The sequence below is a fragment of the Theropithecus gelada genome, chromosome 7a (assembly GCF_003255815.1).
Source record: "Theropithecus gelada isolate Dixy chromosome 7a, Tgel_1.0, whole genome shotgun sequence".
NCBI classification, from domain to species: domain Eukaryota; kingdom Metazoa; phylum Chordata; class Mammalia; order Primates; family Cercopithecidae; genus Theropithecus; species Theropithecus gelada.
The window spans coordinates 15,591,564-15,607,571 of record NC_037674.1 but is presented as its reverse complement, the minus strand read 5'-3'; the positions used below and the strand labels follow the sequence as shown (position 1 = coordinate 15,607,571).

The window sequence follows — 16,008 nt, the reverse complement described above, 5'->3', positions numbered from 1 at the left end:
CCCCGGCGAGCAGCCCCCGCCCCCGCCCCGCAACCGCCGCCGCATTCCCAGCGGAGCGCGGAGGAGGAGCCGCTCCCCGACTTCGTGGGCCACGAAGGGGTGGGGGTCAGGAGCGGTCTCCCCCGCCCCGTCCGTCTCTGCCCTGACGGGGCAGTCGGCTTCCAGGGCAGCCATTGCCATGGAGACCCCCAAGGCTATAAAGTCAGGTATCCAGGCGGGCGGCAGCTCCCACGCCGCCGAGCCCCCCAAGTAAGGAGCAAGCGCCCCGGCGTGGCCCGGCCCCCGCGAGAGGGGAGGAGGCGGAGGAACGGCGCCAGCAGCTTGAGGAGCGGCGCGCCCCGCCAGGGCTGGAGGCAGGCGTGCACGGCGGGCGCCACCGTCGCTGCGGGGGAGCGGGGGCTGCCCTGGGTGCGGGTGAGTGGCACGGCTCCAAACCACGAGGACTGAGGGGCGCCGGACACGGGGAAAGCGGCGGGAGAGCCGGGAGAGGGTCGAGACTCGGCTGCCGACATCTGGTGGCGGGCCAGGAGCGGAGCCCAGAGTAGCGAGCAATCAACACCTCCAGGCGGGAGGCCCGGGGAAGGAGCGGCGAGACGCCAGGCGTACGGCCCAGCAGCGGCGGGGCAGTCGGAGCCTCCGGGACACCGGAGTAGGAACCTCGGGACCGTCGGCTGCAGCCGCCCACGCGCGGAGGGAGAGGTATCACAGCGCGGGCGGAGGCCGGTGCCCCGCGGGGCGCGAGAACAGGGGCGCCCCCGTGCGGAGCTGCCAGGCTGCCCGGGCGCGGCGGTCGGGGCCATGCTCAAACCCAAGGACCTGTGTCCCCGAGCGGGGACGCGCACCTTCCTGGAGGCCATGCAGGCGGGCAAAGTGCACTTGGCCCGCTTCGTGTTGGATGCGCTGGACCGCAGCATCATCGACTGCCGCGCGGAGCAGGGCCGTACGCCGCTCATGGTGGCCGTGGGGCTGCCGGACCCCGCTCTGCGCGCGCGCTTCGTGCGGCTGCTGCTTGAGCAGGGTGCTGCCGTGAACCTGCGGGACGAGCGCGGCCGCACCGCACTCAGTCTGGCGTGCGAGCGAGGCCACCTGGACGCCGTGCAGCTGCTGGTGCAGTTCAGTGGTGACCCCGAGGCGGCCGACTCTGCGGGCAACAGCCCGGTGATGTGGGCGGCGGCCTGCGGCCACGGGGCAGTGCTCGAGTTCCTGGTGCGGTCCTTCCGCCGCCTAGGCCTGCGCCTCGACCGCACCAACCGTGCGGGGCTCACCGCGCTGCAACTGGCTGCCGCCCGCGGCCACGGGACCTGTGTGCAGGCCCTCACCGGGCCCTGGGGCCGCGCCGCCGCCGCAGCCGCGGCCCGGGGCTCCAACTCCGATAGTCCCCCTGGCCACCCCGCCCCCGCGCCCAGCCCCGAGCGTCGACGACCCAGCCCCCGCCGCCTCCCGCGGCCTCTCCTGGCGCGCTTTGCGCGAGCGGCGGGCGGCCACGGCCACGGCGGCGAGGCTGGCTTAGCGGGCAAGAATTCGGGCCGGCACCGGGCGCAGGGCAGTGAACGGCCCGAGCTGGGTCGGAGCATGAGCCTGGCGTTGGGTGCGGTGACCGAGGAGGAGGCGGCCCGCCTGCGGGCTGGGGCCCTGATGGCCCTACCAAACTCGCCCCAGTCTTCGGGGACTGGGCGGTGGCGCTCACAGGAGGTGCTGGAGGGAGCGCCCCCAACCTTAGTGCAAGCCCCCATTGGCCTCAGCCCCCATCCGGAGGGCGGCCCCGGCTCCGGCCGCCTGGGTTTGCGCCGACGCTCCACAGCCCCAGATATCCCCAGCCTGGTCGGTGAGGCGCCAGGGCCCGAGAGTGGCCCGGAGTTAGAGGCCAACGCTCTGCCTGTCTCGGTGCCTGGGCCGAACCCTTGGCAGGCGGGCACCGAGGCTGTGGTGCTGCGTGCTCAGCGGTAAACGGCGCCAAGGCCCGAGGCCTGCTTCCCCCACCCTCCCGTTTCTACTCCACTGGTATTTCTTCCTTATAGGTCCCTCACCTTTTCGGCAGCCGCCCCCCGCAGCCCATTTTGGAACCTGCCTCTCTGCCAAGGCGAGACCTCCACCAGCCCTAAGGGACCTCCATCTTTTTTGTGCTCCTCGGTATTCCCGGCCTAGGTCTAGAGGTGTCGATTGACTGGTTCCGTAGGCTACAGCCAGGAAGGTGGATTCCCCCTCCCCAGCCCTCAGGTTCAGTCCTGGGTCTGCCTAGCCACCTGTCGCTCCTCTCCGGCCCCCCTCCCCTCGCTGGGTTTCCTGACACCCGGGCAGCCAGGCAAATAGAAGGGTCCACCTTGGAGAATAAAGACCCAGCCTCCCCACTCTCTGCCTACTGATGCTGAGAATAATCCCACAAACTACCAAAGTCTCCTTTCCCTCGAAGTGTGGGAGAAGGAAAGGACCGAGGGGCCCTAGAGCCTTTCTGGACTGGAGGGTTGAGGAGGAAGGGGTCTGGCTGTTATGTTTTTCTAGGGTAGAAACTCCTGCCTCAAGACAATGAAACCGTATTTTGGGAGTGGGAGAGTCCCTAGTGTTGAACACCAATTGTCCCTTAAATCAGCTCCTGGGTAACTCCAGCTCCCTCTGTCTCTGCCCCAGGATTCAGCTTCATTGATAATGTGGGGTCACTGCTCCACATAACCCCTACCCAGGCCAAATCCGGGCTCCTGAGCCAGCCCGCTCTTCAGCGCGGGTGCATTTGAATTCCATCATCGAGGTTCAACACCTCACCCCTGGAGGCCCAAGCCCTATTTCCGCTGGCTCACAGAGGCCTGAAAGGGAAAGGACTGAGCGCTTCCCCGCCTCCCCGCCTCCCAGCTCCCCCGTCCCGCACGTGGGTGCTCCCGCGGGGTGGAACGGTTGCGAAGGCTGTGCTTAATTGTATTTCTTCCAATCCTCAAAGAACTCGTGTTTTAAGCCTTTGTATATGAAGCAGAAAGCAGCGGGTCTGATTCTGAGGCTTAAGAGCCTGACAATATCTCTTTAAATAGAAGCTCCGCGAGGGGGATAATTGACTGAAGTGTTTGCGACGTGAAACGGCGGCGCGCGGGAGTCGAGAGCCCACACGAGCCGCAGGCCCAGGTTTAAATTACATCCAACTCTGGCGAGAGCTGGAAGGGGCCTGTTAAACGGCTCCTGCTTCTCGCTGGGCCGTTAACAGAGGGCAGGGCGGATGATGGATGCTGTAGGTAGAGACCCGGGACTCCTGCCTTGGTCCCACCGCGTGGGAAGCAGGCCGGCCCAGGTTTATTATTGGGCAGATGAGTGAGTCAGAGGCCCTTTCCTGACATTGCCCCCTGCCTGCTCGCCCCCACCCCTCTGCCCCGTGCTAGCCTAGCGAGGCGGCGGGGTTGGGGGCGGGGGTCCGGCGGGGCGCGTGCGCTAGGACCCTGCGGAAGTGCTAGCACGTGTGTCAGTGCGCCTGGCCCGCGGGGAGGCGGCAGGTGGGGCTGTTTTGTGAACCCTGAGGGTGGAACTTGAAGCCTTTCACCTGCCGGCAGTCGGGTCTTTGCAAGACGTCGATCTGTTTGCCTTTGCAGTACGGAAGGTTTCTCGCCAGTAACCCCCAGGGAACTGCCCAGAGCGAGAATGACTGTGCCAAGATACTGCTGGGCCTGGCGGTGAGGGGTGGGGGGCCAGGAGTGGGCCTCGTGCAGGTGTCAGGACACCTACCCAGTCCTTGCACCCCGCAGCCCGCATCCGCTAGGCCACGCAGGCCGGCGCACTGGACGTGATCTCTGGTGCCCCCTGGTGGCAGCGTTGGGCCCTCCCCGCTGGGTCCCGGCTCGGAGCTCAGACACCTGGTTTTCTTTGGGATCACCCTTGTGTACTTCTTCCTCCATATGCATTTATCGTGGAATCCTCTTCCTCTTGTAGAATATTAAATCCGGATACTTGAAGTCACTTGACAGCAGTGAAGCGAGGGAACAATGAACAAAACACTCGCATCGAAAGTAGCAGGAGCCCAGACCCTTCGCTAAGGACCCCAAGTTAAATCTTCCAAGTTAAGGCTGCGTGTCCTGAGAGCTACTGCTCTCTTCCGAAAAGTCGGAGCTGCCAACCCTTCCCTTGGGACCTGCCGATTATGCGTTTTTTTCTGATATTTGCTTTGGTTTCTGAGGTATTCTGCCCTCTCCCTCTCCTCTTCTCCCAAAACATCTGCCTCTCCTCAGTCCCCCTGTCTGGGTGGTGGGTGCACAATACCGAGTGCCTGAAAAGCCTGAGGGAGAGGGTCTGGGGTGGGGTGGGGACCACTGGACACCCCGAGTGCAAACTGCTGCTTTCTGACCCTTGCTTGCTCATGTACTCCCTTTTCAACTGTGTTGAATTTTAATGACGTTTTTAGTGGTGTAGGAATGCAAGTATTTTGGCTCAACAGCATGAAGTCTGGGTTACACATTGTATCAGAGGTGCTGTAATCTTTCCAGTATCTCTGATATGCGGCTTTCTGGTTGAATGTCACCCTGGGCCCTCTTGACTGGATAAACAACCATGAGGGCTCTTCTCTGTGGAGCTGCCGAGAGCTTGGTGGTAGAAAGTGACGTTCCTAAACAACTGCATCGTGTGTCTGACTGCCTTGCTGTCCGTACAGACTCCTTCCCAGGCCCGGCTCCGTGCAGAACTTCCACATTTTTCTCCCCTGAATTCCCTTTGTCAGCCCCAGGGTGTTGAGGCTGGGTCCTCTCTGGCAATCTCTACCTTCAGAAGAGACTTTTCTAAATCTTTTGCTTTTCCAATTCTTGTTGCTTTTGTCATTGTGAAGAGTCACCCAGGATGCTGGCGCTCAGTACCCTAAGATCAGAAGCGGTCTGTGTGTGAGCTGTGGGACATACGCACACCCTTTCAGAGTGATATTGTGTGGTGGAAGGACTGTTGGAACTCAAAGAATAGTTAATAAATCCAGTATTATTCCGTTGCGAGAACTGGCCTCTCTTTGCCTTATCAAGCACTCCTGACCCTCGGCTCCCTTTGGAGAGATGGACTGAGCCCTTGCCTCCTATGGAGGCCCCTGCCTTAGTGAGCCTCTGCCAGGCCCGTCCCACTGTGCTGGCTCCTGAAGGTAAGTCACAGGTGCTGCTTCTGCTGAGCTGGGTGGCGGGGCCAGGCTGGCAGCAACACCAGGGCACCTGTCAGGGTGTGAATGCACTGGGAAGTGAAAGAAAGGCTGCGTGGTTTCTTGCTCCTGGCTTGCTCCTGAACCCTGGGCAGTGGGAGATCTCAGGAAGGAAGTGCGGGAATCCGTTCGGGAGCTGGAAATCGCAAGATAATTGTATCCACCTCCCCAACCCCAGGACGAGAGCCCAGGCTCCCTGGTTTCCAGGCTCTGCTCCATTCTTTCTCAACTCCACACCATCTCCCTCAGTACTGAGGAGTGAGACAGGGACTGCTCTCCCACTGGAAGCAGTTTCAGACCACTTCCTGTGGACGCTGGAGGTCCGGGGTGGGGGTGAGGAGCCGCAGAGGATGGGAGAAGCCGACACGTAGGGTGGTCGTCAGCCACTGTGCTCACCCTTAGCAAACGCAGCGCAGGGCCCTGGCTTTCCTCGTGGGCTCTTCTCCCCTGGGAGAGTAGCCCCGTCTATTTTTCATCGCCTTCATTCCCAAGGGCCGTTCACTTCCTGTTTCCCTTCCTCTCTGCCTGCCTTTCGGGCCCACAGGTCACCAGGGAAGTTGGGTGTTCTGTGGTGTGGCTGCTGGAGGGCTCATGTGGGGAGGAGGGGAGGCTCCACGAGATTCACCCACCACAGGCGGCCCCCCCTCCAAGACCGCTGGTCTCCGCTCCCAGAGACACAGGAAGCCCAATGGCTTTGAACACTCAATTTAATTTAAAACAGGCACAAGTGCAAACAATTCACAAAAATTTCTAGGGAAGATGCTTTTGTTTTGAAAACTCTGACCCTTAAAAAAAAGTCCTTGCAATTTCTTTGCCCCCATGTAGGTCACTAGGGAGCAGAAGAATCTAAAAATATTATCTAAATAGAAAGGGTCCAGACACCTGAAGTTCTTTCCTGGAATTCCATCTCACAGCAGCCCTGAAGTGGGGCGGGGCCGAGGAGGACAAGGAGACAGCTGTCTGTGGAGGCAGCCGGGGCAGATGGTTTGCACAAATGGGTGCCTGTGACCTTGACGTGATGGAAACCCGGAGGTGGTTCGCCTTCTCTCCCAGATAGGGTTCTGAAGAGAACAATGGGTCCCTGATGACCTGGTTATTGGGATAAACTTGAAAGGTAACACAGTTACCATTCCTTACATTCCTATCTCTGGCCCTCACGCTGCACAGTACAGGAGACGCTCAGAAGCCTCCTGAGCCCCCAGGATGTGTTAGACTTAGCATGGACCACTCCACTGGCCAGGGAGACACAGGACTGGAGAGGTGGAAGCCAGGCCAAGAAAGCAGGTCCCTTTAGGCCAGAACTTAGTGGGAGAGAGGATGGGGCAGCCTTCCTGAAGCTGGCTGTGGGTGACCTGAAAGGACCTGGGCTGTCAAGGTGGCTTTCCTCCCCTTACACACACACACACACACACACACACACACGCACACACGATGTTCTCTCCATTCTGTAAAGTGAGAGCACCTTCACCACTGACCCCATTCTTTCTTTTTCACTCAGAAATTGTCCCCTCACTCCCTGCCCACAGCCATGGCCTGGAGCAGGCCATTCACAGCTCGGGCGGGGAGGGGCCGTACAGCTAGGACTGCACCTTCAGGACACCAGACGTGAGGGAGGAAGAGGGATTCAGGTCATAAAAATCACCCCGTGGCCCGTGGCCCTCTCGGGACCCGAGGTTTGAAGCTGGAGCTGAGAACAGCAAGTATCTGTGGAGACCAGCAGTCTGCCCTCTGCAGTGGCCTAGGACGCTAGTGGACAACTACCTTTAAAAAACCACAGTAGCCTTTTCTACTGTGTTGGCTGCAGAGGCCAGGAACGCTGGTCTCTGCGTTTCTTAGAAATATCCCTGTGCAAATATCAAGGGGTCATCCTGTAGAAGGGGTCTCCATCTGGGGACTCAGGAGGGAGAGACACTGAGGGGGCAGGTCCTGCCTGGCCCAGTGGGCTGAGGGGCAGAGGGTGGGGCTGGGGCTTCACATTTCAATCTTTGGAGAGAATACTGAGAGAAGGAGGCAGGCAAGCCCTGCCGGCAGGCTGGCTGCCCCGTGTGCCCTGCCTGTGGGCACAGGTGGCAGGTGTACTCAGGGTGGGCTCAGCAGGTGGAGGTCTGCTTGCGGTAGAGCTGGATCAGGGGCACCAGGCACTCGGGTAGCCCTGTCTGCAGCAGGAAGGGGTGGTCTAGGAGCTCCTGGGCTGTGGCTCTCTCTTGGGGGTCCCTCACCAGCATCCGCTCCAGGAAGTCTCGCAGCACTGGGGAGACCTGTAGAGACAGGGCAGTGAGATTAAGCCACAATTTGCAGTCACTTTGGGGTGACCTGATTGCCTGGCCCTGTCATTGTTTGAAAATCTTGAATTCGCTGGTTTTTTAACTTCCTGTCCCCTTGCCCCTCCTCACCCCCCAAGGCTCTCAATATTCAGATGCTATAGCTCTGTGGAAGGGGCAGAGAATTGGCATCAGTGATCCAGGCCTGGCTCTATCCCTGATCTCAGGCAAGTCACAGTTTTCTCTAGGCCTCAGTTTTCTCATCTGTAAAATGGGCTAGTGATAAAGTATGCTTGCCCTGTCTGCCACATAGGGCTTTTGAGAAGATTTTAAAAACAGGTCGTTGGGTGCAGTGGCTCATTGCCTGTAATCCCAGCACTTTGGGAGGCCAAGTTGGGCAGATCACAAGGTCAGGAGTTTGTAGACCAGCCTGACCAACATGGCAAAACCCCGTCTCTACTAAAAATGCAAAAATTAGCCGGGCGTGGTGGCACATGCCTGTATTCCCAGCTACTCAGGAGGCTGAAGCAGGAGAATTGCTTGAACCCAGGAGGCGGAGGTTGCAGTGAGCCGAGATCACACCACTGCATTCCAGCCTGAGCAACAGAGACTCCATCTCAAAAACAAAAACAAAAAACAAAAACAACAAAAACAAACAGGTCAAGGATGAGGAAGTGCTCTGAAAAATAGAAAATAAAGTGAGACCTGAAAAGGAAGATTTCTTTGTTGCTCTAGGCCTTAGAGTCTAAGGCAAGGGCTTATCTTGGTTCATTTTGAGCCAGTATCTTGGCATGAGGCTCAGTCTTGGGCAGAAGGCTACATCCTCTGAGCAATTAGCCAACTAGAGATCTTTATATGCTAATTTTGGAGTTAGCGGTGCAGGCTCCAAGGAGCAGTTGTCCTGGAAGATGTTTCCTGTTGGTCCTCTCATCCAGCTTTGTGTTGGGGCCACAGAACTCTTTTTTTGCTAGAGGTGAGGCTTCAGCCCCTGAGACATTTCTAGCTTTGGCCACCAGATGGCGATGCCACTTAGCAGCCTCGTGCTGACCTGCCAGCAGGGGGCGTCCACAGTAAGGCCTGCGGGGTTGGGGCGGATTTGGCAAAAAGGGTTACATGTATACACGTCCAAGAACATATACTGGCTTTAAGGGGAATGCTGTGGCTCAGCTGTGTTGGGGTGTGCAACAATGGAGCATGAGCCAACTCGCCGTGATGGACAGGGACATCGAATCATGGTATGGATCTCCCGACACTTGGGGTAGAAAGGTTTGTGCTCAGTGAAGCTTCTCCGGATTCCTTCCGGGACAGCAGGGATTGCTGGTGTCCTGGCTTTCCCTGCTCATGGGCACCCCTGGGCTTCTGACCAGTGCCTGCCGAGTAGCAAACCTCCTGCCACAGCCGTGGGAGGCGACCTGTTGGAGTGCACATGCGAACTTGTGCATAGATGCGGCTCCACACCCAGGTGCAGGTTTTGTGTGGAGAAAGAGGAGCCTTTTCCAGGAGCCCAGACCGTGTAGCTTCTGTGGGAGGGAGATGCTAGGAGCCTAGGCTCTGGTCCTCTTGCCTCAGGAGGAATGGGGTCTGCGAGTTCGCACCCTTGTGTGCCAACTGACCTTGTGAGAGTTTTTCAGCTTGGGCGGGGGGCTGTCCCGGAGCCTCTTCATGGCTTGCACTGGGGAGTCACTGAAGTAGGGTGGCTCCCCATCCACCATCTCAATCACCATGATGCCCAGAGACCAGATATCCACCTGCAGGAGGAAAATGTCCCTGACCCCATGGCCAGAGCCTAGCCTGGCCCGTTGCTAGCGGTGTTCTGGTGGCGGCAGTGGTGGAGGGGGGACAGCTGGCCCCAGCTCTCCTTGGTGAGTGTGTCTCCTTCCTCCCCCGGCCACCTGCCCCGTGGCCAGTTACTGCCTGCATGAGTGACCACTGCCTATAGGGACACAGCTGTCAGTCACTCAGAGAAAGGCCATCATCCATGGGAGGCCTGGCCCTACCCCATTCTGCCCTTGAGCTGAGGAAGCATTTGCAGGACTCGTTCCTGGCAGCCCGGCCATGGGCGGGAGCAGCCCCATGGAAAGGGGGAAGAGTGTTGACTAGGTGGGACTCTGAAAACCTGGGCTGCTTTTGGTGAGGTCACCGGAGGGGCCACAGCAGAAGGGCTTTTGGGAGGTCTGGGGGGGTGGAGGGAACGGTTACCTCAGTGGCATACAAAGACCTGGAGATCACTTCAGGAGCCATCCAGTAGGGGGTTCCCACCAGGGACTTCCTCTTAGGGACGTCTTTGCTGATCTGAGCACAGAATCCGAAGTCCGAGAGCTTCACCTAGGGTTGAAAGCGGAGTGAGTGGTGGACCGGGAGGAAGTGGGAGCGTGGCTATGCCGGGGACAGTATGGAACCTACCCTGCCATCCAGGGTCAGCAGGATGGAGTCACTCTTGATGTCCCGGTGGATGACACCCTGGGCATGCAGGTAAGCCAGGGCCTGCAGCACAGCCTCACACACAGTGGCGATCTGCTCTTCATTCAGCCTGGATAGGAAGGTGGGGCCGCCCGATGGAAGAGAGCGTTAGCTTTGGCAGGTTGTGGGGTGGCTGAGCAGAGTAGGAGTCCCTGGTGCTAAGCCCCATGGCTCCCAGGCAATCTGTTTGGCAGCACAGTCAGGCCATAGCCCTGGTGAAAACGGGCCTGAGCCTTGGATAGAAGCCACCCTTCTCTTCTCTATTCCCAAGACCCCTGGATGCCAGTTACCCCAGCAGGCAGGAGAGCCCAGGATGATCCAACAGGCATCCCAAGTCTTCTGGGCCACAGGCAGAAGAACACATTGCCCTGGCAGGGCCATGGTGGGGGCAGCCCGCACTCAGGATCCAGCCCTCCCAGCTGCCCACCTGACTTGGGAGACGATGTCTGTGAGGGCTCCTCCCTGCAGGAACTCCATGAGCACCCACAGCTCCTCGCCCACTAGGTAGCTCTTGTACATCTCCACCACGTTGAAGTGCTGGTAGTCCCGCATGATCACCACCTGGGGGCAGGTGGGGGCCTGAGTGCCAGGCACGGTGCCCAGAAGCATGGCCACCCACTGCCCCTGCTCACAGATGTCCAGCGTGGCTGGCTGTTCACTGCCCATCCCCAACGCCCCCGCCCGTCCTGCCCTGTCCTCCCACCTCGTTGAAGAGCAGCTCCCTGCGCTGCTGCTTCCTGAGGTCCATCATCTTGACGGCCACCTGGCGGCCCGAGTGCTTCTCCCGGGCCAAACAGACGATGCCGGTGGAGCCCTCGCCAATCTTCACGTAGCTGTCCAGCAACAGCCGGGGGTCACCCTGGTCCACCACCATCCTGAGTGCAGCCTTGAACTGCTCATGTGTCACAACACCTGTGTCCTCACCAGCCAGAGTGCCCTTGGCAACCGTGGGGTCCTGGGGCAGGTACAGGTTGCTGGTGCTGATCTGGGCGTGCCAGGTGCGAGGGGAACCTGCTGGGGAAGACCGGCCTGGAAGCAGGCCTGCGGCCGGGGCTGTGCGGAGGGACTTCTGGGGGCTGCTGGTATCCGAAGTGGTCAGAGGGCTGAAGGTCCCCACCGGCTGGTCCGAGGGCAAGGACTGGGCCTTGGCCACCAGGCTTGGAGGGTTGTCTTTCTGTGGCGGTCGGAAAGAGGAGTTGGGCTGCAGGGACAAAGCAACAGGAAGGGGCATGGCTGTGGGAGCATTTGGAATCACCTTCCCAGAGGCAGGGACTGGCCGCCGTGACCTCTGGACTCTGGCAGGGTCAGGCAGGGTGTCAGATCAAACTAGGGAGGTGCTCTGAGCAAAGATTTTCAGACGGAGCTGGAGCCCAGCCACAGTCCTGTGTGAGCAGCCCCCAGCAGGGCGCCAAGCTGGGCAGGCCCAAGACAGCTGCTTACACTCGCCCTACTGCACCTGGGAAGACAGAGAAGGCCACCTCCCCGCGGGGTCCTGTGCTGGGTATTTCTTCCTTGGCGATTGATAGCTAGACCCCAGGGAGGCTGCTGTAAGGCAGAATCTGCCTCTGTGCTAAGAGGCTGCTTGAAGAATCTGGGTCAGAGGCATTCTTCACTCCCAAGGCTCCTCCACTCTAGAACCCATGGGGGCAGAAGAGGCCTGGCAGTGGGGTGGGGAGCAGTGGGCAGCTGTGTCTCCACTCCCCGAACCAAGGCAGGGGAGCCACACCTGGGGCCCGATAGCCCTGCCTGTGCCTGCAGCAGGTAGTCTGTGAATCTGTGCTGGGAGGTTATGTCCCTGACAGAGGACCACAGAGGTATGTCACCATCTGGGGGGTCCTCGGGTGTCTCCCCTGGGCTGGGAATCTGGTGCCAGAGAGATCTGGAGTTAGGAGGGTAGGTCCAGCCAAACCCAAGCCTTAAGGCCGGGGAGGAGGAGATGTCTTAAAGACCCCATAAAGGAATCCTTCCACTTCCTCCTTGGCATGAAACTCCTGGCTAAGGAGCCCCCGGGAGGGAGGAGAAGGTAGGGGCCTATCCTCATGGGCTCTGGCGGGGAGGGAGGGAAGCTGGAGCCGAGGGGCAGCCTGGGCACCCGGTGAGCCCTGCTCAGGCCCAGCCCTGGAAGCCTGTGAGGCTTCTTGCTTTTCTGAGCCCAAGCCCTCCTGCTCTCTCTGGCAGGAAAGGCGCCCGCCCATCTTTGGGTTCTCCCCAAGGAGCGGTGATATGCACCATGACCCCTCCCAGGGATTATGTGTTTTTAAAGGGCACCTGGAGAGGGATGCTTCAGGGGCTGCAGAGCAGGCCTTCTAGGAACTTCTGCAAACCCATCATGTAAGCCATTGTCTTAGGTGCCCAGTGGGTCCTGGTCCTGATCCCAGAGCTGAAACAACTTATAGGAAATCTCAAGCAGTAAGTTTGGGCTGGGATGCTTGCTCAGGGACCCCAAACCCCAAATCTAGGCCTTGGGCCCCACCAGAGTCTTTTCAATGTCTTTAGCAACCCTCACTCCCTTCCTTCCCCGACTCCCCACGGCTTCAGGGCTTCCACTCTCCAGTCAAGTCCCTGGCCTGCTTAGGGTAGAACACCTACTGGCCGACAGCCACGCTGGGGCAGACTTCTGCCACCCCCACACCTGCCTGCCCACCCGAGTGTGTGCTTGACCTTCACAGGAAAGAAGCTAGAAATTCTCCCAGGACTCCCTGGACTCACTCCATCCCTAGTGAGTGCATTTGGACAGTAAACATTCTCCCATGTCGTCGCCAGCACCTGTCACCATCCAGTGTGACACTGTCACCATCCAGTGTGTAGTGGAGCAGTGGGACCCCTGGACTGGGCTGTCAGGACCTGGGGCCTGGCCCTGGGCTGCTGTGCCCTGCAGTGAGCCTTAGGCGAGTCATCTTCTCTGAGCCCCAGTCTCCGCTACGAGGCAGGGACATGCGCAGTGATGGGGGGAGCTAGATGAACTGCGGACTTCCCGCCTCACAGCCTGATTCAGTGGGGCTCTAGAGCAGAGACTCTGCATTTGAACAATGTCCCTGCGTCCTAGGAGGCTCATGGAACGTACTTTGAGAAGCTCTGCATGAGTGGGCAGTATGATCTTAGGGCCTCAGGGAGCCTCTGGGAGGGCTATGAGGGGGGTGGAGGGAGCATGGCCATGACTGAGGCTATGATGCCAGGTCCTGGGAACAGAGGTTCCATGAGACGTCACCAGGCAGGGACAGGGAGGGAAGTGGGGCAGGGCTCACTGCATCACACAGTCAACCTGTAGAAAGGCTCGGGGTGCTAAGGAGGCTGCCTGCTGGCCTGAGTGTGGACTTAACTCAGAAAAACATGCTCTCCAGGCACCCATCCGTGTGGGTCGGGGCAGAAGCTTGGGGACCACCTAAAGCTCCTCTTGAGGTGGCTCTGATGACCTCTCGTCCTGAAGCTCCTAAGTAAGGCTCTAAAATGAGATCATTCCCCTCCTGGCCTCCAGGGCCTCTGCCTGGGCCAGCTCTACTCTGAGGATGTGTGGGCCTGGGAGCGAGAGCCACGTGGACAGGCCGAGGTGGGAGTTCCTTCCCTGTCTCCACGGGCCAGGTCCCTGTGCTGCTGCTGCTGCGGGTGCTGGCTGGGCTCAGGGCGGAGCCTGCGTCTGGAGACTGGCGGAGGGGTGGCCCAGCCAGGAGCCCAGCACCAGCAGAGTCTGGGACACAGGCTAGGGAGTCCCAGGAGCTTGCTCGGGCTTCAGCCTGGCAAGGTCGGGTCCCCAGTGTCCTTTCATTGGCTTCACTGCCTGTTCCACAGGGAGGGAGCTTTTATCAATGTAATCACAAGCAAGGATCAGATGGAACTTGTGAAGCCACACAAGAAAGGGAAAGGGGGACACGACAATGGAATTAATTAATTGTTAGGGGCTCTGGATTAATTCTGAAGTTACTCGTGACAGACCTCTTGGGAAGAAAGCCACTAGAAGAGTCATGCATACATTTACATCAATGCCTCATTTCCCGCCCTGAGCCATGGTTCTCCACTGTGGGCTCAGGGGGCTGTACTGTAAGTATCCTAAAGGGGAGAGGCCATGGCATAATATTTTTAAAAATAATAAAGCCGGCCTGGCATGGTGGCTCAGGTGCCTGTAATCCCAGCACTTTGGGAGGCCAAGGCAGGTGGATCACTTGAGGTCAGGAGTTCGAGACCAGCCTGGCCAACGTGGTGAAACCCCATCTCTACTAAAACTATAAAAATTAGCTGGGTATGGTGGAGCACGCCTGTAATGCCAGCTACTTGGGAGGCTGAGGTGGGAGGATCACTTGAACCCAGGAGGTGGGGGTTGCAGTGAGCCAAGACTGTGCCACTGCACTCCAGCCTGGGCAACAGAGGGAGATGCCATCTCAAATACTACTAATAAAGCCATTTATTGAGGGCTTAGCACTTTGACAAGTGCCTTCAATGCTGTATCTCATGTAATCCTCATAACCCTGTGGGTTGTCTGGTTGTCCTGTAGGCACTGGAACCCACGGATGCCCATGACTGCTGACTCCCCTGCTGCAATCCCACTGGTGCCATGTATCCTTGACATATATTGGAGTACACAGTGGGTGCTTAACGAATGTTTGCCCTTCTGACTCTAAGTGGAACATGTCTAAACCCTGCAAGCTCCTAACAAACTGTCTTGCCTCTTTGGCCTCTGTGCCCCCAAGCCGTGTCTTCCTGTTCTCTTTAGCTAGAGAGACTCCAGGCCTCCCTGCCTGGGGCTAGGTACAGGAGCCCCGGAGTCTATACTCAGACCCTCCTGCAGCCATGCCTGGCACACTGCATGGCCTCTGTGGCCTAACTGCTGTTATGGAAGCTGCTGCGAGTGTCCAGAGTCAGCTCCAGTGCCAAGGGCTGCTGGCTTGATCTGGGGGCTCCTGGGGTAGGTGGTGGAGGAGGAGGAGGAGGAAGGCTGATGCTCCCCATCTGTGTTATTGAATTTGCTTAAGGCAGTGGTTCTTAATGGGGGTGCTCAAGTGACATTCGGCAATATCTGGAGGCATTATTGATTATTCTAACCAGGGGTACCACCAGCTTTTAGTGAGTAGAGGCCAGGGAGGCTGCTACAGTGCAAGGAGAGCGCACCACAAAGGATGGCCCGACCTGAGCGTCAGCAGTGCAGACACCGAGAAGCCCTGGCCCAGAGCAGCTCAGGGGGTCTCAGCCTTGCCATTGAGAGGTCTGGCTCCAGAGTAGCACTCTCAGAAGGTGTGTCTGAGTTGCCCAGAAGGAAACCACTGCCCTGGATTTGGAAGTATGGTGTTGTCGAGCTCAAGATAACTACCACCTGCTCCCACAAGCATGGGGGAGATTCCAGCACACCCCGCAGCAGTGGCCACGGTGAGTACTCAGTGCACTGTGCAGGGATGGACAGGCCTCCCCCATGCTGTGGAGAGCTGGCAGGAGCCCAGAAAGATGCAAATGAGTGCCCAGCCCAGTGTTGACAACCCTTTTCTCAAATCCCTGAGGCCTCCCAGCAGGACTCCTGAGACAGAGGGAGGTCAGGCTCCGATTCTCACCTTCCCAGCAGGGTGCACTGTCCTGATCTTACCTTAGTTTTCTGGCCGAGTCTCCCCAGGGGCACAGCCTTCCAGACACCCTGCAGCTCACAGATTCTCATGTTCCTCTCACAGGTACATCAAGCCATACCCCATGGGGATCCCAACCCACTATCCTTTAACCTAGTAGGGGACTGGAGTGCACAAAGCCAAGACCTTTCTGTGAGTACCTCAGCTGGCAGGCAGTGACCGAGAAAGGTTGTAGTCCAGGCCATCCCCAAACCCACACCCTGTGCAGGCCACACTCACCCCACTGATGACAGGGGAGGACCCAGGCTTGTCTTAAGGCCCTCCCAGGAGGGAGGGGAGGCTCTATTACCCATGCCCCTGTCAGCAGTCGTTTCTTAGGCCTGCCTTCCACCCTCCCAGGAAGGAGCTAAAGAACAAGTGACTGCTGTGCTTGTAAAGCCTTCATACGCCAGAGTCATGAGCCAAGAGGGCCCGGGCCAGACAGGCAGCCCCAGAGTACTCCCCACCTTCCTTCTCTGACTCATTCTCCATCATGCCTGGGGGTGTCTCACCCTCTCTCTGTCAGTCTCCTCCTCTGCCAAATGGGGAAGGAGGTTACTGTCAC

The 16,008-nt window shown here is 58.9% G+C and overlaps 2 protein-coding genes across 4 annotated transcripts in view; one reads left to right on the top strand and one right to left on the bottom strand.

The window, feature by feature from the left end:
• The first annotated feature begins 798 nt into the window (after positions 1–798).
• On the top strand, positions 799–4,946 carry ANKRD63 (ankyrin repeat domain 63). The gene has a single exon (XM_025390727.1). It carries the CDS (start codon positions 799–801, stop codon positions 1,945–1,947), a length of 1,149 nt encoding a protein of 382 aa, XP_025246512.1. The 3' UTR covers positions 1,948–4,946.
• Positions 4,947–5,829: 883 nt separating this feature from the next.
• Positions 5,830–16,008, bottom strand: part of PAK6 (p21 (RAC1) activated kinase 6) — a 39,043-nt gene continuing 28,864 nt past the window's right edge. Inside the window, exons 6-12 of one of the 3 annotated variants that reach the window (XM_025389883.1) lie at positions 10,565–11,062; positions 10,289–10,422; positions 9,805–9,931; positions 9,601–9,726; positions 9,015–9,149; positions 7,220–7,398; positions 5,830–6,201 (exon numbers count right to left, since the gene is read on the bottom strand). In XM_025389883.1, coding sequence (XP_025245668.1) covers positions 7,231–7,398; positions 9,015–9,149; positions 9,601–9,726; positions 9,805–9,931; positions 10,289–10,422; positions 10,565–11,062 — 1,188 coding nt within the window. In that variant the 3' untranslated portion in view covers positions 5,830–6,201; positions 7,220–7,230. Of the gene's footprint in view, positions 7,399–9,014; positions 9,150–9,600; positions 9,727–9,804; positions 9,932–10,288; positions 10,423–10,564; positions 11,063–16,008 lie in introns of all 3 variants that reach the window. The other 2 variants (XM_025389884.1, XM_025389885.1) reach the window with 2 other exon arrangements.